Genomic DNA, 26,293 nt, shown 5'->3' with positions numbered 1-26,293 from the left:
TTTCAATAAACAGAATTAATTTGTCATTCAGCAGATAGCCTTGACAAACTTTGTAGGAAGGCTGTGTAATGACTGTGCTAGCAGATGGAAGAGGAAGATAGAGCTAAACACTAACAGCTGTAAATAGTATTAGTTGGCACTGTTTTGGATAAAATTAGTGGTATTGATTATGCAAAGTTCTTAAAGTCAAGTGCTAGGCAGAATACGTGGGTACATTGTCAATGTTGTCTCTGGATTCTTCCGGGCATTGAAAAATACACAACTTTTGTTAAAATTATATCCTAACACTTGCACAGTAACACCTCACATTCTGGCAGTTCTAAACTAAGTGGCTGATTCTGCAACTGAAGTGTTCTTTCCAGTGTTGGGGTTTGTGTACGCAATTTCCGTATGCTTCGTGTGGTGTGGGGGGGTTTGGAGGTGGAATGTTTTTCAGGTTTTTTTAATTTCCTTTTTCTTACAAAAAGGAACAGTGAAGTGACAACACTCGTCATTTGTAAATTTCCTATAATCCACCTTAGAGACGCTTTGATCTTTCTGTCAGTGGATTTTACAGCTCTTTGCTAAAACAGAAACATGAGTGTATGGAAGTCAAGTGTTCCACTAAACTCTAGGGGGAGAAGTGTGACTTTTTTATTGTAGTGATTCTATTGATTTAAATTTTGACAAAAACATATGTACTAATATTGATCAGCGGTGAGCATAATGCAGTATGTTTGAAGTTTCCTTTATGAGTGTACATTTCTTTACACGCAGTTATTGTTCAGATGAATAAGCTTTTTGGTTTTTTGTGGTACAACAAAAAACAAAACCCAACTTGAGACCAGATGAAAGGCAAGTGATGTTATCTTTGTGGCACTTCAGAATAGTAACCATACTGCAGAGAGCTTTGTAGTATGCCAGGAGGAGAGGGAAGGGATGATCACAACTGCTGCATGTCAGCAATATGTCAAAAGTTTTACCGGCACCTTTAAACTAATTTTAAGCTACTTTTCTAATTTTAGAAGTGACTTGACATTTATTTTTTTCCATTTAGTCAATGAGAAAAGCTGCAGAGGAAGCTAACATCAAAAAAAAAAGACTTCTGTACCCCGCTTAACGTGGACATTTTTGAACAAAATGGATTCATGTACTGAGCTTATGAGGAAAAATGTCTTTTCTTTGCTGGCATTCAGAAGGAGCAGATAATCTTATGTGAAGAATCTATCTTTTAGAATAATGTGGGATTCTTCCTTGCTCCCTCACAAGTTAAAAAAAAAAAAAAAATTCCATAATCCTTTAGCACGAGTACTGGAATTGAAATATATTGAACTGCTACTTTGTGAATCAGCTGCATGCCCCCCTGAACCACTGAGGAAGTGCTCATAGGCTTTTTGCGTTAGAGTTACCTGGAATGGAAAAGATGATAATGTTTCCCTTTTGGCTAGAATCAGAAGTGTTATAATTATAATGACTTGAGTAAAAACTTGCTTGAAGCAAATAGATCAAACTATTGTCAGAAAGCTTTTGACTTTCCTCCACTGGTGGCAGTTATCTTATTCTACCTACTACGTAGCACTTTTTTTTAAAATGCCTCTATCTTCCATGATTAAGACCTGATGTAAGCTCAGAGAATCATTAAAAATCTTGCTCCAGACCATCAGAAAAATACATGGTAGGCTACCTACAAGCATGAATCTATTTTTTGCTCATTTTTTTATTAGCAAAACTCGTTTCACAGGATCTCATTTCTAATACTTATGGTTTTCATTCGACTTGAAAAGTACATTGGACGATGGCCTGAAGCTATTTGCTGCTACTGCTTCTAATTCCTGTGTATCCTGCTGGATGATTATACATTTGATAATGTGAGGTTCTGCATGCGCTTCGTACTTTCATATCCTGGATTTTGGAGAGCTGAACTAATTTAACTTTTTGGAAGTGGTCATCCCTGTGGAAGGAAGGAATATATCAAATTGAATGTACCTTTTGTCCTAGAACAAAATACTTGATAAGACATCCTACCTACTCACTTTGTGAAGACATCCTACCTACTGACCTTGTCTTACCAAAAAAACTCCACTCCCTCTTTGAAGCTAAGGTTCATCTGCTTTCCTGCAGTTGATGTATGAGAAATCACCATGCATCACATGACTGTATTTTAAAAGAATATACATTTCTAGCATTCTACTGCTGAAAGAAAAGGGGAGTGATTAAATTGGTATTTCAACCTGAGCTAATACCTCTTGGGAAGCAGCATCAAATGTTTAAGTAATTTTAAACTAAAGTACCTAGGACTAATAAAAACAAATGCCTAAAAAGGATTTGTAACCTACCTTCTGCAGTAAAGTAGTGAGCAAAAGAACTATGATTTTATGACAAATAAGATAACTTCTTGGGTCTTAATTTCTGGAATGGCAGATCCCTACAGAGTGCTAATTTTAGGAACTATTGTCTAGACTGAGTCTTTCAGAAAAAAATAGTATGACAAAGACATCTGGATCCACGTATTCTGGTTTGATTCTTAGTAAGATGTCTTGAGTGTCTCTGAACCTGGTTAAAACTATTTAAGTCAGCAGAAGCGCTGTGGCTGACTTGAGTGGGAAATGGATGTACAGTTTGTGCAACAAAATTGCTGCTCAAGCTGGAATGCCCCAATTCTTTGAGGGGGTTCCCCTTTGAGGGGGTAGTGTAAATTTTTAATGTTGCTAGCATAGCTGTAACAAAACCAATTGCCTCTTCAGGATTTTGGAGTGGAGATGTAGTTTGAAAGATGTTCTAGCTAAGATAGAAGCTAAAATGATATGGTTACATTTCTGTAAAATTTGCATGTGATTGTTAAAGCCATTCTGAGGTTTTTGGTCTGTGTTTACAGTGCATAATGCATCTTGAGGATAGACTACAAGAGATGTATCTCAAAAGCAAAATGCTTTCAGAATATCTGCGAGGACACACAAGAGTGCATGTAAAAGAACTAGGAATTGTATTGGGGTGAGTATTGCAGATATCAGTCTTAACCAATGGCAAACCTTGGGGCAGTTATTTTCTTTTTTTAGTTTCTGAATGTTGATGGGGACTTGCTTCTTACTTCATATTTAGCAGTCTCCTCTTTCATGTGCCTAATAAAGTGTAAAAATGGGTTCTACTGAACCATCTTGAAATCAGGAAGAGACGCAGTTCAACAGCAAGAACAAATCACTTGTAATTCTTAAATCTTCAGAGTGAAGAAAGTTTGGATTTTGGTCATTAGGAGGTTATCCACGCATTCATGTGCATTCTTTCTGTCTTGATCTCCTTAATGAAAACTCCATCCCAACAAATACTTGAGAATTTTTGGAAGGTTAGGTGGTGCTGTTTTATCTTGAGGGAAGAGGGGTTCTCAAAAAGCAGATGTAGGAAAATAGACAGGTGTCCTGTTTGGCAGCTGTCTTCTAATAATAGTACTTGATTGGCAAACAACCTTTAGGGATGCACCTGCTGACAGCAGAAGAGGGGCAAGGGGGAAGAAGAGAATACACCTTCCCAAGAAGGTGGTTTTTAGCACTGTAGGTAAAACTTAATTTACCTTTATCCAGAATGTTCAAGATTTCATGCTGAGAAATGTATCTGTAAATACTGAAATCCTGAAATGAGCACTTTTCCCAGTGTGTGTATATATATGTAAATATTTATACACACACCTCCTGGCCTCTGAGCAGCTTTACACTGGAAATGGTTGGAAACTGAGCATTGCATTTGAGAGACATTCCTGGTATTGTTATTGAATAATAATTTAAAATTCCAGCTTTTAGTCATTTTTGGTAAGGAAGTGCTACTGTATGGTGAACTGAGTTATATTCAAAACATGAAATGCAGAGTCTTCCATAAGCTGATGTTTAGTACTTTCTTAAACTGGGCTCTTACCACTGGCTGGTAAGACTACAAGCTAAGGCTTATGGTTTAGCAAATAAACAAAAGTTTTTATTTAAGCCAAAGAAGATTATATACCACAAAATGTAATACTGCTATCTTTTGACTTAAATGGTAGCATACTTCTTGGTTTTAAACATTATTACCTACCTTTACTGGTATGTTATGAGTAATGGCAATAAATACCAATTAAACAATGAACTCGGTTATAGCGAGACACTTCCAGTTTCTTTAAAGTGGATGAAAAATATCCTCTTGTGTTTCTCATCTTTTGTGATGGTATATTTTAAAGTCTGTCTCTCTTTTTAATTTCTAGGATTGAATCCAATGACTTGCCCTTGTTGGCTGCTATAGCAAGTACTCATTCCCCGTATGTTGCTCAAATACTCTTATAAATTCAAATCTCAGGATAGTCATTCCCTTAAAGTAAAATAAAGAAAATGGGAATGTTGAATGAAGAACAGAGGTGCCAAACACTGGTAAAGGGGAACACTGAGGAAAGCAGGTGATGACTGTACATTCTACCACCTTCTGATTCTGACTTCAACTGGATGTTTTATCGGAGGACTTCAGTTTACATAATGTAAAAGGCATTCAGGTTTTTCTTACAATCACACTTCTGACTTAAATCAAGAAAGTGATTGTATCCATGCATTTTATTTTTATTCAAAGGACAAAAACTAACACTATGTGGCAGACCAGGAGCTGCCGTCCAAAACGCTGCTCAAAACCATGAAGTAACAGTTAAAAGAACAAGTGGGTTAGAATGGATTTCGTAATCCTGTGCTTGTGAGTGTGGTGTATGTTTCTTTGCTGGGGAGGAGGAGGAGCTGTAAACTATGTATATAGCATTCCTATACACAAGTGTATTAGATGGGACATGACTTTCTTGAAGAGCATAAGCATGATTTTGTATAGTAGAATTGACCAGCTCAGAACAAGGAACCTGGATTCAGCAGCCAAATGTTATATGCAATGGAGGTGTGCATGAGGTGATGTGACTTTTCCCTTAAAGGACAAGAGTTTAAGAAAGCTGTGGCTGCTTCTGTTTAATGAGAAGGCACTCAAATGAGCCCATGGCCAGAAGTGGAATGGAATGGACTTCTGAGATAGGGATTTTGTGGGAAAGCCTTATGGAATTTCTGCTACAAGTTTACATTTGTTGCCGATGCAACTTCAATAACTCTTTTGAGTTTCTGTATGACTGTAGTCCTGGGAACTAAACCTGTGTCTTGGTGTCATCAAGTATTACAATCTCCGAGGAGTATGAATTTGACAAACTTCTGTGTGATACCAGTGCTGTTAGTGCGTGTCTGTGCGCACGTACACCAAGCGATTGGCACAAACTGAAGACAATCTTATTGGGGAAATAAAAGACAGCAAGCAACCCCCCACCAAACCTTTAGTCAAAAGTATTACTTTTTTCCAGCTACTAGTTGTCACTCTAAGTAGAAATTAAGAGGAGCATTGTTTGAAGTAAAATGAAATGTAGGGGGCAAACCCCAATATTTGGTATTACTATGAATGTTTGCAATTACCCTTTTTGATTCTACAGAAATCTCGAACTATCATCCGGGTGCCTTTCCTTAATAGGTTAACTGCTCTGAGACCAGAAACTACTTCTTCACTAGTTGATACTGGCCTTCTGTGTTTCTAGAAAGCAAAATAAAATTTTGTATTTTACTGTTTTCATGTGGCTGATAACATGAATGTAAAAAAAAAAAATTACTTTTATTGCATAAAGCACTGTTAAGCTGGATATGAAACTGTGGACCAGACTGGGGAAAGAACAAAGGATCAAAACAAACATTCTTAAAGAAACGGAAAACTCAATGTTGGACCATTCCGTTGTGAGCCAGCAGGAATGAGGTGTCTGAAATTGTCAGCTTGCAAGCAAATTGCGAGCAGCACAATTGCTTGGGAATAGTGAATTCTAATAAGAAACTCCTGGTCACCGGTTGTGAGTTCTCCTCATTGGTGATTACAGGTTTTTAACACTGAAGGGACACACTTTTATTAAAAGTGGTTTTATTTCCTACTACCTTGATGTTTGGACTTTTCTACAGTAAACTTTCAATGCTTTGAAATAATGAAATGTGCATATTGTGAGTTGCTTAAATGTGATGGGGGTCTTGATTAACCTTGTGTTACTTTTTGAGGGAAATAGGTAGACTGACCTACTGTGAAGAGCGGTTGTTTCAAAGTGGGAGGGATACTTAATATTCTGATACAATGCTTCTAAAGCTGTTCCTTATATGCTGGGTTTCTGACCTGACATTCCAATGTTTCTTTTATTGCATTTTCATACTTGTCCCTAGTATTCTGCCTAAAAAGGCTAAAATCTTTCTATGGTTCAGGTTTTCTCCTACTGCTTATAGTTAAGCAAACTTTTCATATCTTTGGTCTGTGAATCCTTCTATCTGCTGGAAAGTAAACTTACCTCTGCATATAGCTGTTACCAGATATCAGTCTCTATTCCACAAGGTTAAGATGAAGTGAGAACCATAGAGCAAGTCACGTATTCCTAAGTACCCCTGTGATGGAGAATGTGTGCGTGCGCATGTGTAAGACTACGAAACCGCTTCCCTGAGTGTATATAGAAATCCTCATGTACTTTCTCTATTTCATGTCACTCTTAAATAGTAACTGAGTTCATTAAAAGTCAATTCCAGTTCTCTTAAAGTATTAGTTGGGTTTTTATCTGAACAGACTCTGACAATTCTTCGAAGTAATATGTGCTAACATAGAAATATGTGCTTTTGTTATCATAGAGTGTACTAAGGAAGTCAAAGGTCAGCTGACATTCAGTGATTTCAAGACTAATACCATGATCAGTAAGACCTGATTTTACTACATCAACTATTGGGAAAAAGAAAAAATTAAAATCCTCCTGTTGGCAAGACATCAAATTAACCTGGGGGTGGCGTGTGAGCCGATGGTCAAAAGCACTTGGATTTTCTTCAGCCGAGGCTAAAACTTTATAGTTCTTGCTGCTTTCTCTAACATTTTGCTGCTCTTCAGAAATTACTGTTCATTACAGATGAACTGTCTTGTTCTCACAGTTTTAGTTTTGGGGGAAAGAAAATCCAAAATGAAAGCTGTTTATTACCTTTAAAAGGCTTTAGACTAAAGAAAGTTAAATACATATTTTCCCCTCCACCAAATATACTACCTCAGTTGACAGGATTCCACCTTCTAGGGCTTTTTTTGACTCTAAGTCTTTAACTTGTTTTTTGGTAGCATCTTGCTGTTTATGTAAATTAGTGTGGCATGACAGGGCAGTAAGTATTTACAGATGTGTTGTTAGACATCTTTAGGGCATGTTTCTGTTTTTATTTTAATAGGATGAAAAGTGATATGAATGTACAGATGTGTCTAAAATTGATAATGTAGCTTAATTTTCAAATATTCCAAAGTTGTTTTTATCAGTATTATGTAGGTTTTTGTAAACTTAAATACATACTTTCCTGGTTAAGTGGGAGTGCACAGTCTTTCCAAAATCCCACATAAATGCAGTTTACACAGTGCAATTTAAAGAATGTATGCTTTTTTTCAGGCAAGACTAAACCTTCATACACAGAGGGGAGGAATGAACTGCAAACTTGTAGTATTTAATCTAAATGAATTCTTTAACCCCAAATGATACTAAGATCTAAACATTTTAATTTAAGTAGGTACTCTCTGAACTAATGTATACAACTTTCTTCTGCCCGAAAGAAACGAATAGACACTGATTCTGTAATTCACATTTCTAATGGCATCCTCCAGAGTTATAGATTGATTTTCCTTGCTCCCTACTATATGCATCTTTACCCTTTTCAGACACACCAAACTCTTATATATAAAGTTTACACAAAATGATCACTTATCCCTCAAGTATAACTCCTACTTCAGTTAAAAGGACCCAAATCAAAATCAATTCTGAACTGCCGAATATACTCTAGACTTTCTTTTTTTTAGGTCAAGTGGGCTAATTTGACATACATAGCAGGTTTTCCATAGTAGAAAAAAAAATGTGTGTTGCTATTGCATGTTTGGAGAGCATAGGCTTTTTTAGGAATGACTGAATACCAATGTCAAACTACATGGGTTTTTTTCTTATAGCTGTTTATGTATGCTATCATTTTGGTCTATTTCTTTGCGGCATTTGGTGCAATAAACTTTCTGAAATGAACGTAAGTGGTATTTTGTATCTTCCTTTTTAAAACTTACTTCTGAAATAGCTGTTCTTGTCGTAGCTGAGATCTAATAGTGCGTGGACATCCGATAACCCATTAGTAGAGTAAGTAAATGTTGCAAGAAATGCCTAACAGGAAGGCTTCACGAAATTTGGAACCTAACTGAACACTATTGGCACCTTTGGAAGTTTACCCCACATATATGTAAACAAGAGCTCTTATAGTGTGAAAACTAACTGCAGAAAATAATGGAAAGTGAAGACACGGAGTGTTGGAATAGGTCCTGCAGAGGTTACAGAATGTGTGTTTGCAGAAAAAAAGCTGCTGATGGTTGTCTGCTGGGTTAACAAGTGGAATTTGGCTCCAATAAGTGCTAGTGTAAGGGCAAGGGGAGAGATGGGAGCCCTCAGCTAGGAACAAGAGAGTAAAGGAGCGAGACTGCTCCAGCTCCTGCTGTCTTTGATATGTGTGGGCCACTGCATTGGCTCAGCGGTTTGTGTGGGGCAGCAGCCTGGGCTTCCACCCGGCCTTTGTAAGACTCCATGAAGCTCCTCTCCTCTGACTTCACTACTCTTTTTAAAAGCTGTTGTTAAGCTGTTGGTCATATCACCCGGTTTAAATTTTCTAAAGGGTGCTTAGCCAATCTCTTTCACAATTCGTATGATTGGAACTGTGGCAGGTTAGCAAGGGGCAGATGCACAGGCTGACTGGTATAAAATGGCCAAGCTCTGGGAAAGGGTGGAGACCTGTATTAATAAATACTTACGTGGTATGCCTGAGAGGGCTGCCAAGGAGCTTTTAAAACTGAGAGCTGCAAAAGAGAAAATAATGCCTATATTTGAAAAACTCTCAAAGTCTACAGTCAAATTCCATGACTTACTCAAAAGATGTGACTTGAAATAATACAAATATTAATAATGAACAACAGATTTAACCATTTTCCCTCTTATATAAATGGCAAGGAGGATCACAGAACCGATGAAGAGATTCTCCTCGTATGTAATGAGGAGTTCAAGGCTACAGCAGGCGTAAGTAAATGTGAACTATATCACAAAGTTACTTAGTCTTGTGCCAAAATTCTGCCAGTCTTTCTCCCTCCTTTCCTCTCTAAATGAAAAAGTGATACAACATAGCAAAGCTTTCTGCTAATCATCTATGTACCGTAGTCTTTGGTTTTCTGTACATATATGGTTGAAGAGAGCATGACTGAACATATGAAATGGGATTTTGGACACAAAGGACATGCAGCTGAGTGACAAACCATGAGACTGTGACCTGTAAGGCTTCCGATCCCATATAAAATTAGCTTAAGTGGCCACATGCTAGTAATCCGCATGCTGGAAAATGACTCTTACAATAGTTGCAGTCAGTTGTCTGTCTGGCGCAATCCCAAAGCTAAAACAGTTTAAGCAGCACAAGTAGAGTAGCATCTTGTCTTGAAATCCTAAAGGTCAACACAAGGCCGAAGGGCTTAGGAGTGACAGTCAAGCACTTAAAAATAAATATAATCTCATAAACTGGATTTCTTCTGTTTGGAGCCACAAGAGAGATTCCACTGTGATCTGGCAAAATGGTGTTTGAGAGCGAGCAAGCTCCCATGAGGAAGGACTTTCCCACCAAGAAAGAAAGCTCACACTCCTATGGGCAGAGAAATATTTGCAGATGTGGAAATACAAAGTGATACTTAGGTCTGCTTGAGATCTTCCCAGGGAGGGGTTGTGCTGTCTGATAAGAGTGCTGTGGGGTCAAGAGCTGAGATATTTGGCTCACAGAAATGTTTTCCTTTCCATTGGATTGAATTCCAACCCTGTATATAACAAAATTGTTTCAAATAGTTCCTCAAGCTTAACTACCATTTTATTTTACTACCTCATCTCTTTTTTCCCTAGGCAAAATAAGCTTGGGGGATTTTCTCCTCTTTTCTGCATGTTACTGTCACATAAACGTTTTCATTTTTCATTTTCTACAGTATTGTATCATCTTTTTAAGATCTGCACAGGCCCTGTTAGCCTTAAGATGGACAAGTCTCCTAAAATTGTTCACTTTAGCTTTGAAAAATATAGGGGTTTTGAATTGAGCATTTTTTTGGGAAACTGTTTGTGAGTCCCTAGAATATGCAAATTTTTTGACCTAGAAACACGGTCCCACCATGAGCAATGTGAAATTAAAAATCACATTTCCAAACCATCAGCTCCATGAGGGACTGGCTCGTGTACGGGTACTACAGCCATGGTGCAAGCACATTAATTTTTTGGGTTTGTTTCTAACAGAGAAAATATACTTTGCCCTTTGATTTGGGAAGCAGAGGTGCCTGGGATGCCGGAATCTGCTGCGTGGGTGAAGACAGCCTTCTGTAGCTCCCCAAGCCCCAGGCCAGCCTGGCCCTTGCATGGTGGCCTTGTTCAAGAATATAGGGAGCGGGCTGCTTGGTGAGAAGATAAAACAAAATGGAGGTAGCGCTGAGGGAGAGCTAACTTTTTTTCCTTTGCCTTGCTCTTTACCATAATTGCACTTCTGGCTGTCTCCTGGTGGGCTTTGATGTCCCTAATGTGAAAGGGTGACTAAATCTGAAGGCTTGTTGAGCAGGGTCCTCTGCATGCCTACCTGATGCAATTCCCAAAGTGAGTGATGAACTGACCTATGTCAGCGCAGTACAAATGGGGACATAACTTAGACACCAATGTTTCAAGTGAGTTTGTCAGGCCTCTGGTATCTAAACCATTTGTGTTAGACCTAGCCATGGCTACACCCCGAAGGTAGACAGCCACCTCTGGTTTTCTGTGTGCCATTTTCTTCCCACAAGAATGCAGTAGCCTCTCCTGTTGCTCAGCAGTGGGTAAACACCAAAAGCAGAAGATGCAAAGCCCATTTGTAATGTTGCTAAATAAATTCTGAGTGTTGTGGGTAATTTGGTGGCTAGTGGGAGTGGTTGGAGGAGTAGTTGAGCATTATTATAGGCTTGAATTAAAGAAGCTCTGAAGAAGACCTGGTGGCTTCCCAGATGCGAGTGCCTATGCTCTTGGTAGATGAGGAACCTGGTAACTGAAGAACGCTGTTCTCATCTTCAAAAGGCTCCTGTCCTGAGCCTTGCGATGCTTAAACTACAGTGCTTCTAAGGACCTAATCTATGTCGTTCATCCCTGGGATCATACTAAACTTTACAGGAAAGCTGACTTGCCTTCTCCTCCCCTTCCTTCTTTTTAAATTAGTATTCTCTGTTTTTCTTCTATATATATGAAGGTTTTTTTGCATGTCTGTTTTTGTCACTAGCAACTGCTCTGCCAGCCCCAGAGAAAGATGGTATGGACTTTGCGATTTGTTCTGGGGAGATTTCAAGCCTTGGTCTGGTCGGAGAGCTAAAAGCTGGGTGGTCCCATCCCAGGAGGCAAAGCACTTGGAGCAGGAGTCCCTAGAAATTGCTCTCCTGATGAACCTGAGCGGCAAACTGCACCTGCAGGTCATCTCGCTGCTGGTTGCAGAGTACTGCTAAGTGTCACTCTTTCCTCAACGAAAGGGGACTCCTCTAAGAAACATGTAACTATAATTTTGCACACAGATGAGCTTGTTAGCGGTCTGGGGTGAAGTCTCTGGCAGCATCAGACTATGCTTTAATTGTAACGCTTCCAGTAGTTTGACGATGGTTGGCTGCCAATGTGTACACCACTGCCCTTTTTCTCAGAGCTGTGATGCTGAGCTGGGTTGTGTGGTAGCTGAGGTTGAAACATGACTGAGCTTTACAGTGTGGAGGACTTGCTCGAGTTAAACAGTTTTACGTGCTCTGTGATGATGTGTAGCACAGAGCATCCTGGTAGCACAGCTTGGCAGTGTAGCACTACGCAGCAATGCTGAGATTGTCTCTGGATTCACTAAACCTGTCTCTAGTCACTCTGTAATGCATCTTAATCTCAGTACCATGCTGATTAACCATTCCTAATTCTTGCTTAAGCTTGCCTAGTGGCAGGTCAGGTGGTTCACCCTGTGTCTGTGGCTCAGCATAAAAGCAGCTCCTGTTTGTTTTCTCAGCATTCTGGTAATTACCACCGTTCATTACAGAAGGATGAGGCGACTGGCCAAAGGTATGCAGGGAGGCTGTGGCAAGGGTTAGTACCTGGTCTTCTGAGTCCTAAAATAACGCCTTCCTCATTGGACAGTCCTACTGGCCAAGCTGGGGTGGGGGGATGCATACTCCTCCCTTTTCCCTTCCTGGCAATTGCTTTAAAGAGTCAGAGACATAGTGTCTGGCATCCAGACATCTGTCTTTTGGGAAAGAAAAAGGAGAAAAAGAGGTTTCTCATTCTTACATACTGCCTCAAATGCTTATTGTGTATGATTGCAATTGTGCCTATAAGGATAGTGTAGCTGAAAGTATCTACTACATGGATGCTGCCAAAGAAATTTATTTTGGTTTTCCAAACACCTGCTTCTTTGCTCTCATGCATCTTTATTTTTTGCTTGGGATGCATGAATGATGTAGGGAAAAGTAACTCATGACAAGCTGCTGAGCAACACTTAGTGAGAAATAGCAGGAGTCAGTAACCACTCAAGGGAAGTGCTAGTTTTCAGAAAAATAAAGGCAGAATTGAAAGATCAAACTTGACTCTGAGTGAGTTTCTTGTTTGAAGCAGTGGGAAGGTGTTACAGGCAAGCATGTGGAGTGTACAAGATGTTAAGTTACTGCTTCACAGAAACAGCTTATGCGCTAGCTTTTACACATGGGCGTGCAGGTATCTGTAATGAATGTTCCGCTGCGGCAATGCAGCATCTTTATATCTGTCTATTTTAATATAGAAAATAGTGATATAATGCGGTTTTTCTCTGAGGTACACATGTGAGCTGAAATACTGTAACAAGTGTTATGGCTTTAAACTGTGTGAAAGGATAGAGGCAGGAGGAAATATAAGACGAATGAGCAAAAAAGTAAAATTATGGGTCATAAATGCCACTTGACTCTGTAGCGGTGTCTGTTATGAGTTCCTGATTCAGTTTTGGTGCTGCTAATTTTAATCCATGTGGTGGGAATCAGAAGATGAAAAGCAACCATGACCAGACAAGATGTAACTGTCATTCTGCAAGGGGATAAATTGCCATGGCAATCCTGGTAGTTGTTGGTGGGGAGCTGGCTGATTTTGGCCACCTGCTGGGTAGCTGGAGATGGTGGGTCCCCTTGAGGATAAGGTGCCTTTTGGATAATTAGACAAACGTACAAACTGTCTCAAAACAAAGGATATTAAATGATTTCTTCTGCTGCTTGAGATTAAGCAGTGGCTCTTGTAAAAATGAGTGGTTGAGAGGCCCCACTGGTTTCTGAAGGACAGAAAATGCCAAACCCGTTTGGAGTCTGAATTTTTCCCACATGCCAAGGGGAAGAAATGCAAAGTTTGACAGCAAGAGAAAGAGAAGGCTAGGCACCTGCCATGGGAAGGACTACTGTTTATAGAATCATAGAATAGTTTGAGTTGGAAGGGACCTTTAAAGGTCATCTAGTCCAACCCCCCTGCAATAAGCAGGGACACCTTCGACTAGATCAGGTTGCTCAGAGCCCCGTCCAACCAATAAGCACATTATTTTGCTCTTTGTGCTCATCGGATGAGGTTGGGCCTCTGAGCTCATCACCCGAGTGCGCGGGTGCTACTGCCAGCGCAAGGGAAGTGGCTGCAGCAGGTGAAGAGGACAGCAGGTCTGCCCCTTTCAGCATAGGTCACTTAAAGCAGTGGTGAAATGGGAATGCTGGGCAGTGGGTTTCACATTACTTAAGCCAATCTACTGCTGATCACTTGTGTTTGCTGGTGGAAATCTACCCTTTCCTACCTGCTTACAGTAGGGGTCAGATGAGAGCTACTACTGATGCCTTGAGAATCCACAGCCAGGTGTTGAAGATGAAAGGGGGAAGTGCAACTCCCCAGCATCGCCTGCCCATTACTTCAGCTTAGCTGTAACATGAAAATTGCACCCTGAAGGACTGGTGAAATAACAGAGCTACAGCTGGCTATAATACCAAAATGCGTGTTTTGTGGGACCTGTGCCAATTCAATTCTCCTTTTCCCTAGTTGGTGTAAAAGCTGGTTTCAGATTGCTTGCCTAGCTCTAGATTGGCATCAAATAGCTCAGCTTTGCAGACCTATTACCCTTCACGGTGTGTCATATTGGACCTGATTGTTATTCCAGCAGAGACTGTCTAAGGTAACCTATTGAAATACATCCTAATTGTTCCCTTCCTCACCACTAAAGCCCCCTGTGAGGGTAGCTGTCGTTATTTCTGACCTTAATAACACTCTAACAAGAGGAGTAACTCCTGGAAAAGTGCAGAATATATGCATTCTGTTTCCAGTTTGTGACTCTGCTTCCTGACCATTACAGAGCATCGACAGGGATGTGGGGCTGGCGATGGGCGTCAGCGGGACCCAGCAATCCAGCTGAGCATCTCCCACAGCTGTGAAAGCTGTAGAAGGGCATCGTATAGCTCTTGTTTCCTTCAAGAGCAGAGTCCCGGTTCTGCATGAGTTATGATCACGATTGTCGGTGCTCCAAGCACCAGCAAAGCAAGCTGCTGATAAATTAGGTGCTGTAGCAGCAGCTGCAAAATCACTGTCCTGCTGGCTGGGGAAAGGCAAAGTCATCAGAGAATTAAGATGAACTGCTAAGCATATTTTGCACTCAGAAGGCAGCTTCATAGGAATTATAAGAAAGACAACACCATATAAAAGTTTTTCTAACTTCTGCTGGAGCTACAGCTGTTGTTCTTCAGGCCTAATATTCTTCCACGCAATGAACTGTCCCCACTCAGCTTCTTCAAATAGGATCAAAAGGGTCAGCCGGAAAAATCCATGAAGAGGTGGAACAATTTGAAGAAGAATGCAAACGCTTTGAGCAGTGGCTGCTCAGAAATCAAGGTCAAATTATGCCTTAATAGCTAAGAGTACACTCCAGAGTTCAGACATCTTAAATCAGACCCTAACAGTCATGACTGGGTAGAAGACGAGAGTCCACATCTCTCTTTAAACTCCTGTCTAGTGCATGGAAAAGTGGCTGTATGCTGCCAACAAAGAGTAAGAAAATGTTGCTTTCCTCTTTCAAAGCTTTTTGTTGATGTGAGGTTGAGGCTTCACACTAGCCATCCTACCAAAAAAAAACAAACAAAAAACAAACAGTAGAGAACCCCGAAGTAGTAGTAACCACTCAAGCTGCGCTGTGTTCGGGACATGGGAGTCCCACTGGAACTGGGACTCGGTTGTCTTGTTGATTTAGACAAAATTATATTAAAGATAGCAACTTTTAAATTGTTTTTCAAACTTGTACTTCAGTGTAACTTGTCCTCAGTTATTTTGGTCACATGTCCCTCCAGTTCAAGATCTGTGACCACTATAGTGCTATTTGTACCTTTTGCAGTGTATTATTTCAGTTATACATTAAATGTAGCAAATCTTAAGTTTCTGTAATTTACTTTGCAGCTGACTTCCTTTGCCCAAGCTAACTGGAAGCTATTAAAAACTTGTCTTAGAACCAGCAACAGAAATAAAGCTGCCTTCTGTATTTCACTCTTGCTGGCACCCAATGCTTCCTGGCACAGTAAAAATTCAATTTAAAACTACCTGTAAATGTGACCAGCTGCACATCTGAACTTTGAAATGCTAAAACTTTGAATTAGAAGCATTTTGTTAGTGTAGCTCTGAAACATCTTCAGAAATCACTCGGACCTGAAGAACCTGGCAGAAGTTTGTTCTGCGGAGCAGCTGACTTCTACTTGGTCAATACAGAATAGACTTAAGTAGACCTTTAAGACTAGCTCTCTGTGCACTTCTCAGTCTAGAGGTCATGAGCAAGATTTCACAGGCTCTGAAATCAAAAGACAGGACTCTTCTAAATCAGCTCTCATGAGGAGCAGATGCCTAACCACAGCCTCTGTGTCAGGATACAGTTTTCTCCCACATGTTGTGTCAGCGTCTGCAGGGCTGCAGCAGGGCTCTGGGCTTAGGCTTGGCCTTTCTCCTCCAGATCTAAAACCAGACCATGGGCTACCGGCAGCATGGCCCATTGTAAGGGTGTGCATGTTCGTTTCCCCCGTCTGAGCGCCCAGATGAAGCCTCCTCTCTTGCACTGGCGATGCTGTGCTCCCTTAGCACAGAAAAAGGCAACGCAACTGCAGGTGAGCGGGTGGTGGTTGCCAGAGGCATGTGACCGAAGCAATGATTTAGTCCTTTAACTAGGATCAAGGCTCTTTCACCATCTCCGTCTGCCCTGGGATTGTGAAACCTCTTAGCACACTGCAAAATTCCTCAACAATAGTAATTCCTCTTTCCCAAAGGTATAACAAGGTGAAAAGCTGGCCCCTCAGCCTGTGGTTCAGCATAGCCTCCATGAGGCCACAGGGCAGAGTGCGTGGCTGATTCATTTCTCTTTCACAAGACTGCCTGCGCCGTGGTACAAAACTGCATTATTCCCAGGGGCTGGCCTTGCTGAAGCTAAATACGTGCCTTCCTTTATCAAACAGCTTTCTACGATTTCTGCACGTTTCACAAGACGGTTGAGTTACTGGTGAGTAAAATTTACAACAGAAACCTCAGCCCCTTTAGAAAACCAAAGAGGAGTTGCAAGGCATTTTATGCGTTTCAAAAATTAGTTTTTAGGTGTTCTGACATGCAAGCTTAGCTGATGCTAGTGTCAATGATTTTTTTTTTTAATAAACTTTTCAGCTGAAAAATGTGATCACTCCAACAAAACAAAAAGCTTAACCTGCAGAAATGAAGCATCTGCAGCCAGCAGTTTGCCTGTTTAATAAACTCCCTCGGCTAACAGCCTGTATCTGTGCTGTCTTAGTATGTGAAAAATGTGCTCGGTGCCACAGTGATGTCATGAGCCCCAGGCTGATAGCTGCTTATGGCTTCCAGCTGGGCTGCTGAGGGCTGGGAGGCATCGCAAGCCAAGCAGATCCTGGTTTCGGTGGAAGCAGCATCCAAAACCTACCTCATTTCCAATGTCTCCTGATTAGTCAGGAAAATGTTGACCTTTTCTGCTATAGCTTAAATGCAGCAGCTCTCTGTTCATTTTTGTGAGCTACCCCCCGTGCTGCTTGCTGCAGTTGGCTCAGTTCAGGCAGCCTTTCTGTGGTGGCTCAGGTGGTTGGTGTCTACTATTGCAATTGAAATCTGTGCTATTGGAGAAGTTCTGATGTGAGGCTGGCTAAGAGATAGGGGCCAAATTTAGGAAGAATTCCTGTTCTGATGAGAGGAGAAACTCCAGGGAGAAGTTTAATCACTGCAGATCAAGTGATATTAACAGTAAAGTTTTTTATCCTTTGTGTTAATAACAAAATGTCATGCTGCGTGGCCATGCGCTGATCGAGTTACTCTGTTCTCTTACTGGCCAGAATTCTTTCTTTGCTAATCCTACTCTCTCTGTAATATTTTTCCTTCCCGTTCATCTTGGCATATCTAAAATTAGATGACCAGCTTTCCCAGGCAGGCACCTGTCCATGCTTATAAAGTTTCTGGTGTACTATTTGAAGGCCACAAATTGATTAGTTAGCTCTTTCCCTTACTGTACGGTCTCAAAAGGGAAACTGCTGAGACCAGATCTTTCAGGAATGTAAACGGCTCCCTTTGTCTATGCTACAAATGAAGAAACAAAGATAAATGTCACCCACGGGTGATTCCTTTGGATACTACTCAAGTCCAGCTGGATTGCTTTGGTTCAGACATTCCAAGCCAACACTGTTTTCATACCCGAATTAGGAAATTGGGGATTTAACTGATGAATATGATGCATGTATTTTCAACAAATCACATATGTATTAGGGGTTCATCTACAGCACAAGGTTTGGGGATTACTGGAGTGCTTCTCCCCGATCTGGAGGCTGGACTGGAAGGCAGAAGACAACTGATGGTGAAATCCAGTTTTCCAGACCAGGTGATGTGAAGAGGGCAGCGTGCTCTGTGACCTGCCTGTGAGCGGGGTGTGCGGATGAGCAGAGCTTAGCATACATGTTTGCACGCACAAGCTTTCGAGAATTCTGGCTCTTCCCTTGTGGTGAATGCTCTTTGCTCATCTTTTTCACTTCAGACAGAATAATTCCTGATGTTTGCGGTTTTTCTTTTGAGGTAGGTAATACACAAACCGTGGTGGCACATCCAGGCTGCAGTTTCAGAAAAATTGCTTGAATTTAATGTTGATGAAAATCTGATGTTCCAACTTTGAGTCAACGCATCATGTGTCAGGCTTTCAGCAGCATTAACTTGCCAATACCTATAATAAAATCCTTATCCATCTGGCTATCCTTAGCCATAAAACCAACAAAAAAATCTCAGCTACTATCCAACCCTAAACCTGTTTTCTTACTGAACCAATCTGGATGTGTCATATGTCATTTAAGAGCTCATATCAATAACAGAGTTATAATCAGTGCTTTTGTTTGAATATTTTGCTATTTAGAGCACCAATTTTTCTCTCAAAACTTGCCTTGAGTAAGAGAGCATCAATTATGATTTTTTTTCTCTAAGTTGCATGGATAATTTATGTTTAAGATGTACGTAGGCAAAAAAGCCTGTATGTAACTGATAGGAGGAAGAATTTATATCCGCACAGCAGTTATTCTGTAAGGGGACCAGAATTTCTAGATTGTCAGCTCTTCGTTGATTATTTGCATTCATCCTGTGCTTTGCCCAACAGTCAAATCTGATTGTCTTTTAATGCTGCTACAGTAGGGACTTTTTATTACATTGAAAAAAAGATATTAAAATAAAATTAAGGTTGCAGAAGGCAACATTTAAATGTAGGACATGAGGGGAATGAGAAAGTATGCTTTTCCCCACTGGGTTTTGTAGCTGTTTGCTAGACGGCAGAGGTATGTTGAGGCTCAAGAGCTGTTTGTTCCTTGTCAAATTCTGAAACGAAGTGTGAGAGAGGACTGCTTGAAGACCTCTTCAGTTCCCATCTCTACCTCTCCAGCTTCTGCCTTTGCCTGCTCCTGGCTTGCAGCTTTTTCCCCCATCCTCTGCTCCTGCTGTTTGTTATGGGCTCTTCTGCTCTCGTCTTTTTCCATCTTCACAGCCACCTTCTCTCACTTTGCATTATTTTCATACCTTCTCATCTTTAGACCTGTTCTGTCTTTTCCTTGTTCAAAGGACATGGAGCACATGCAGTACTGGGGATATTAGTGCTGAACTTAGGTGACCGGTTCTTATAGATTGCTTCTGAGAACGATGAACTGCTTGCCCCAAGCTGTAGGGCTTGGTCAGGTGGAAACCGCAAAAGCACAACCTTGTCATGATGGCAAACTTGAAGAATTTCAAGTGTTCTTTCTGGAGTTACTAGGTGTGAGAGCTAACAACACCCATTCCTTTTACTTGTTTTATATAATAAGGGGAAAGCAACGTACTTTTCCGTTCCCTACATTTTGAGATAAAGGTGATCCACTATAAAAAATGAGATCCGTTTTAAAAAATGAGACTACCCATCCACCGTCAACCATTTTAATTCAATGGTTTCTTTGGAAAAGATATAAATCGCCAAAAAGTAGTTCCTTAAAAAGGAATCATAATTACAGGTGCTGCTGCCTCTAATACTTGACACACAGAAACCTGACTTAATTTAAAATATCACTTAGGACAAAAAAAGAGAAGAAAGAATATTATAGGCAGTACTGTATTTCTCCCTATCTATCTGGACCGATGAGTATTCATCTTTTTGCTTGGACAACATTTTAAAAAGACAAAAATTTAGCCAATACAATCAGCAAAATTCTCCTTCTTCATTAACTAAGTGCCCAAGAGACAAATGGACAAAGAGCTAGGCTCTTCTATTCAAGAGGAGGTTGCAGATTAAATGATGCAATAAATTTAGCCCTGGGTTAAAAGTGAATTTTCTTCTAGCATAAAAATCACCTTTCAAAGATGTTGGAAACTTTACAAGATGCAGGCTAAAATGATAGGAAATAGCACTTTAGAGCTATGGATGAGATAATGCAGAAGTGGTGCATATCTATGGCAGTGTCCTTTACGCCATTGCTGGAAACAGGCTACTATGGCTGCAGTCGTTTTGGCGGAGAGGAGAAACTCCCTGAAATGGCAGTTTGTCTTAAATATTTAAGGTTTAGTATCAAGTAGCTGTCTTCTGAATAAATGCTGTGGAATGTTGTTCACAATTAGGTAAACTGCTAAAACCGATAGTTACTGTCTTTTGCAAGATTATTGTTTTTCCCGATGAGACTCTTAACAGTGCATTTCCCATATGTTATCCACTTTATGGAACTGTATGTCTTATTTCACATGTGCTTCATTCAAATATTCAGTAGTATGTATTTTCAATTTATGACCAAGTATTTCAGCATTTGAGAAGGTAGGTAAATACTATTTGTCTCATTTTTGTAGCTAAGGTGGCTAGGGAATAGACAAGTCAATGCTTTGTGATATGATATATTGGCATTTTGCTTGTGACTAGCAGCCTCCTCAAAACTGAAAGCATGACCTTTTGTGAAATGGCATTCTTTTATTGAACAAATGTGTTTTTAATGTATTCTGTTATAGCTGTTTGCTGTTGTCATTATATGAAATTGAACTGCCTTTTGCAACAGTGAAAACTACAGCAGGAACAAAGGGAATGAGCTGGTTTTGACTCTATTCTCTTATGCAAATCTGCAAAAAGATTTGCTGTAGCCTGTGCAAATCAGTTGCTGCAAATATTAGGTCTCAACTTCCACAATTTTGCTACGGGGTAGCCTGAAGTCATGAGTTAGTGACATGAGAAATGAGAGAAACTTGAGCTGCAATGTTTTCATGAATTTATCTTTTTTTAAAGTAGAAAGTTTTAGTCAAGCCAAGTAAATCCCTACTCATTTGCCTGCAATTTTAACTCAAACTATAACCCAGCAGTGGCTGAGAACAGTTTATGTGAGTTCTTTGTGAAACCCCTTTATACAAGAGACAACATCCTCTGTCCCTCAGCTGAAGGCTGAGAAAACAGTAGGTCAAATTTCTGCTTCTACCAAAGCCCCACTTCTCGGTAGCCCTGCAGCAAGCACAGCGTCAGCAATTGTAATTCCTGACATTTCTAACTTGGAGGAGGGGAGTGAGAAGGGTAGAGGAAATCTATTTATTTTAGAGAAAAATGGAAGATATGTTCATTGCTGAGAATGTACAGCAGCACAGACAAGAGCGCACAGACAAGAAAATAATCTTTGTAGTTCATTGCTTAAAATGAAAATATATTCTAGGTCTTGTACATAAAGAAAACCTTCAAGATTTGAATCAGTGTGCAGCTGACAGTGTGAAAGTAGGAAAACTAACTTCTCCATTGGGAACAACATTGTGTACAGCGAGACATGACAGCTATGAGCTGGAACTACTGCCTTCGTCTCTGAACATGTCTGTGTTTTGAACCATTTTGCTGCTGCTCACTTCAATAGCTATAGCTAAATACATAGGCAAACCTCAGAAGAATACCACCGTAGCCTTATCACTAGCCTTGGTTGCATCCATGGAGATAGAAGCTGCTGAGAAAGTACATGACCTCTTCATTACAAAGAACTGTGAGGTGCTAATTATCGAGATATTCATTACTCTTTTTTGTCTAGAAGGAAGATAGCAGGAAAAATGTATTAACACTGGGATGAGAAAGACTGTCATTAGTAACTTCTGGATTAAAAAATTGGTATAGACTATTCTATGAATACATGTGGAGGGAAACTGAAGGCCAGGCAGACCCAGGTGGGGCTCACCAAGGTGTTTGTGACTTGAGATCCACTTAGGATATAGGTTGGGTTGGTGGTTCTTGGGTCTGTTTATGAGGATGTGTCTCCAGAACGTGTCTGGCTTTGACAGATCCTTTGTCTTCCCCTTCCAGAATAACTCACGGCCCATCCGGGGAGCATCTCCACAGTATGCAGTCATAACTGACCTCTGCATAGGGAGGCAACCGCCAGCACTTCCTACAGCAACCACGTGATGGCTGCATGCAGTTTGGCAGCTTTTTGTGTCTGACTCATGGTGGATCTGGGCCTAAGGTTTTCTTTCTTTTGTTTTGTTGCCTTCTTATGTTTGCATCCAAATTAAACACTAAGGAGTAATGAAGAAGAAGGATGGTCTTGTGGTTAAATGTATTCAAGTGGCAATCTGGAACTGGGGACTATTTCTGGCTCCACCACGTCTATGGCCAAGGACAAATAATTTAAGATCTCTGGGTCTCAGGGTTTTCCCATTTATAAAATGAGGATGAAAGCCCTCTGTGGGTGACAGAATGCCTTCAGTGCTTTGATTCCCAACAGAAAGAGCTAGAGAAAATAAAAAAAGGATTTCCGAATTGATAGTTAAAATAGATAGCAGATAATTATTCTGGCACTGACTCTTCTCTGCTCTGTCAGAGCAGTTCTTATTCTCAGTGAGAAAGAGGATGCCCTGCACTACCCGTCCTGCAGCCTGTTTGCCACAGCTGGTCTGCTGTATGGTGAGACAGCCAGGTGCCGATCTATGTGCCAGTGAGATCTGAGACAGAAAGTGGTATACATGTAAGAGTTTATCATCTTACCTTGCTCTGTAGGTGTACCTGAACAAGTAGTTTATCCTGTCATACACTCAGGAACAACACTGAATGAAAGTAAAGCAAGAGTCAACCTCCTGCTTTGTCTGACTGCTCCAGTGGGCTTTACAGCGTTAATGGTGAATAGCAGAGAAATGGCGTATTTATTCATTCTGATTTCACTTGCTCTAATGGGAAGTAATTCCCCTGAAGTCAATAGGATTGCAGTGGTGTAAGAGCTGTATCAATTTCTGTGCCCTCAGGCTGATGAGAAAAATAATATATGACCATATTGTAGCAAACATATATAGAAAAGGCCTCAGGGCAGGGAAACATTCTGTAAATGATACAAAAGCAACATATTTAGCGGATGAGCATTTAAAAAGTAGGAGCCTGAGGAAGGCTTGCTGTTTGGCCAGTATACGGAGCTCTCCCCAGTATTTTGCCTTTCTGCCTCAGCACAGAGCTTCGGCTCTTCTAGGAGCAAGCCTCCTTCACTGGCCATTGCTGATGGGCCAAAAAAGTTCACAATAAGGCAAAAACATTTGATCCCCATAAAAGATGCATGTGTAGGAGAGGTAGTTGGAAAATGGCAGCAGTCATCTTTCTGGCTACTCCAGTTTCATGCTTAGAGTGGGAAAGCAGACCAAAAGAGGAAGGAGGCTGAGGAACTGAGGAGACAAAACGTATTGCTGTAGCAGAGTGTAACCCCCTCATACAGCAAACTCGGAGCACGAGGCCCAGCCATGGCCCATGACCTTCCCCTCCCTGCAGCTGCAGCCCGGCGCGGTGACATCCCACTGCATACCCTCTCTGCTCTGCAATGCTGGCCCTGGCGCCCCAGAGGCTGGAAGTGATTGAGCAATGGGTAGGGAAACAAAAAAGGAGAGTAGATGGAAGCTAAGAAACGAAAGAGGAGTTCAGCAACATGGGGGTACATAGTAAGTATGAACGAGGAAGAGACCAGTGTTGTTTTTTTGGCTTCAAGAATGTGATATGGGTCGTTATTCCTTAAAAAAGAAAAAAGGCATTTGATCTGGCCTCCCTGGGGTGACGTGGCTGCAGTTATTCAGGGCAAGTGGGGAGGGAGGGCAGGGAAGCCACAGGCCACTGGGGACAACCAGGACGGTGCTTGTGTCAGGCAGGTGATGAAGGACAGGGCGGGCAGCGGCGGGGAAGCAGTAAGGCGATCGTGAAGAAATGTTTTCTCTTCTGTGCTGTCCCTGCTTTAGTGCAATAGGGTCTGCTTTGGTTCTGGAGGAGTGGGAGGCTCGAGAGAGAGGAAAAAAGAAGGCAGAGTTCACACCTCCCTTTCTTTGCAGCTGATCGTCTTTTTTCATCTATAACAGAGGATTTGGGTACATTCCATACAGAACTTGCACCTGATTAATTAAAGGAGATTATATCAATGCAACTTTGAGCGTAGGCAGTCTTAAATCAGCTTTAGCTTCACAGGACCATATTAACTGCAGTGTTTTTTATTTTTTTTTTTTAAATCACTACAAGCTTGTCCTCAGAGAAGACTGCAGCAGTTTCACCACAACAACTGAAACCTTTGCGAGTTTTGTGAAGGAAAACCCCACATTTGCTGGTTTCACATCCCAGTCAGAAAAATCCCTTTTCACTTCTGAAGTCAAGCCCAGAGAGGTTCACCCAGCAAATGACAGGAAGAAACAGGTTATTCTGAGTGGTGGCTGCGGGAGGAAGGGACAGCTTACTCCAGGGAGTTGAGGGTGAAAGTTCCTCACTGGAAACCTACTGGGGAAAGTACCAGTGCTGGGCTGGGAGATGGTGACTGGGAGATGGGGGAAGAATTTTTAAGGTATGGAGGGAATAAGGGGAGCAAGCCCAGGGAAGCAGTTGGGCTGGGGGATGGTGGTGCTGGTGAATATTTAAGCAGCTACATCACCAGTCCAAAATATCTCAGTTACTAAAAGCTGCCTACAACTTAGTTATTTTCTTTTTCCAACAAGGAAAATATTATGTCTTGTGGGAAGTCATGAGGATGACATACTCAAGAACATTGCATATTTGATCACTAATAATATAAAGTAAACATCTTTTAAATATTTCCAGCAACATCTGTCCTAGTTTAACTACTGGTTCATGTTGCATTCCTTTATGGAATAATACTCATCCCAGAAAGCAGAACGTGTGTCACTGCCATCCATTACAAGAATTAAACTTGTGGGATTTTCCCTGTCTATTGAAGCTGAATTCCCTTCAACCTTTAAAAAACACTTTCTTCTCATTTTCCACCATTGCATAATCCTGAGTCTCCAAAAGTTTGAGTGCTTGCCTATGATCTTATATATTTAATATTTGGCTTGGGTAAAAAGGGAGCACGGTGAGATAGTGATTTCACTCTTACTGGGGGAAAAAAAAATCAGAAAAAGCTGCAGCAGTTTAATAGGAATATGAGCTTAATTTTCCAGAAAAAAACCCCAAATCCTAAACATCTTTGAGCCAATAGATTAGCCTTGTTCTCCAAAGGGGAAAAGAATTCAATAAATTACTTACTTAAAACTGAAAACAGCAAACAACAGCAAAGAGGAACGTGAAGAGAACTCCCTTATAGCCATGGATGCTGAGGCCACCTGGACAAGGCACATTTGTCCTGTACTAAGGTCTATAGATAATATGTGCTAAAATAGAAAGAAATGTATTAAGTAGGTATATGTGTTTGCAGTTTGAAGAAAAATATTTCATTTTTACTGACAAGCACTGCCTTCTTGGTAGATTTACCATTTTTGCCAAAAGAGTAATTTTTTTTACAGTAGAATTTACAATACCTCCCACTTCTGAGCAAAAGTGTGGGCATATCACAGCTGAAATAATTCTTTATTTTTGTGAAAAGAACCTTCCTTTCTATCGGTGAAGAGCAAACTTTTTTGTTAGAGTAAGAAAAACAACGAAAAACCTTTTCTGTTACTAGAGTAGTAAAACTCCAGTAACTTTAAATTTAAAGTTCTCGATGTGAATTCTCTGTGATTTTGAATTACGCAGAAAAGTCTTTGGAGGCCATGAAATACGGACATATATTGGTCCTTGAACTACCTCTGAAAAAGTCAAATTTTTCTCTCCCAATATGTAAAGTGACTAAGAAAAAGTGAACCAAATAAATGCAAGCACCTTATAGCTCTATCAGTGTTATAAAGAAATCGAGGTGTGTCAAGTACCAATTTCCCTATAGGGACGTTTACCTCTCTTGTATCTTGTCACTGGTCCCAGTTGGGGTAAACTGTAAGATGAGGGTAGCTGAAGTTGTGCAGAAGGAGAAAGGTTGGGAGGGAGAGGGAAAACCCCAAATTTTGCAATAAGGCAGATGTCCTGGCACAAGATGGGGCCAATCTGTTTTACTGAGATGGTACCAGCTCAATCTCTCCTGTGGCAGCAGTTCTGCATGCAGTGGTAAATCCTCCCACTATCAAGCTATGGACTGGAAAAGAGTTGTTTAGCATTTCAGAGCATCAGTGAGTGTTTTGGCTTGCTCACCAGAGCAAGAGAGAAACAAGGGGAGCACAGTTGTATGAGGCCGGGTTTCCCTATGGGGATGTCTGTCCCTGGAGGAGGTCAGTTTGCCTGCTGAGGCTCCTGTGTCAATTGTCCATACTATCAGCATAAATCCCCTCCGTTCTTGTTAGCGTTGAAACCAGTGACCTGGCATTGGACTGCTGTTATCACAACCTCTCTTCCCTGTAAAGGCTGTTGGACTCTGCTTT

General features: G+C 40.8%; 1 protein-coding gene across 13 annotated transcripts in view; it reads left to right on the top strand.

Moving 5' to 3' along the window:
- The window catches only part of FNIP2 (folliculin interacting protein 2), a 102,666-nt gene that overhangs the window by 45,042 nt on the left and 31,331 nt on the right, over positions 1-26,293 (top strand). For 7 of the 13 annotated variants that reach the window (XR_015699919.1, XR_015699915.1, XR_015699920.1 and 4 more), the window contains exon 17: positions 2,855-2,970. Coding sequence is in view for 5 of the 13 variants with exons in the window: in XM_087737260.1 (XP_087593386.1) it covers positions 2,855-2,970; positions 4,205-4,283 (195 nt within the window). In the remaining 8 variants the exon portion in view is untranslated. Of the gene's footprint in view, positions 1-1,036; positions 2,819-2,854; positions 2,971-4,204; positions 8,063-26,293 lie in introns of those variants that run through there. The other 6 variants (XM_087737260.1, XM_087737257.1, XM_009474762.2 and 3 more) reach the window with 3 other exon arrangements.

This window comes from Nipponia nippon, unplaced genomic scaffold (genome assembly GCF_047370975.1).
Source record: "Nipponia nippon isolate SJK-2023a ecotype South Korea unplaced genomic scaffold, ASM4737097v1 scaffold_6, whole genome shotgun sequence".
NCBI lineage: Eukaryota > Metazoa > Chordata > Aves > Pelecaniformes > Threskiornithidae > Nipponia > Nipponia nippon.
Note: the sequence above shows the minus strand (reverse complement) of the source record. Positions and strands in the feature narration are given on the sequence as shown.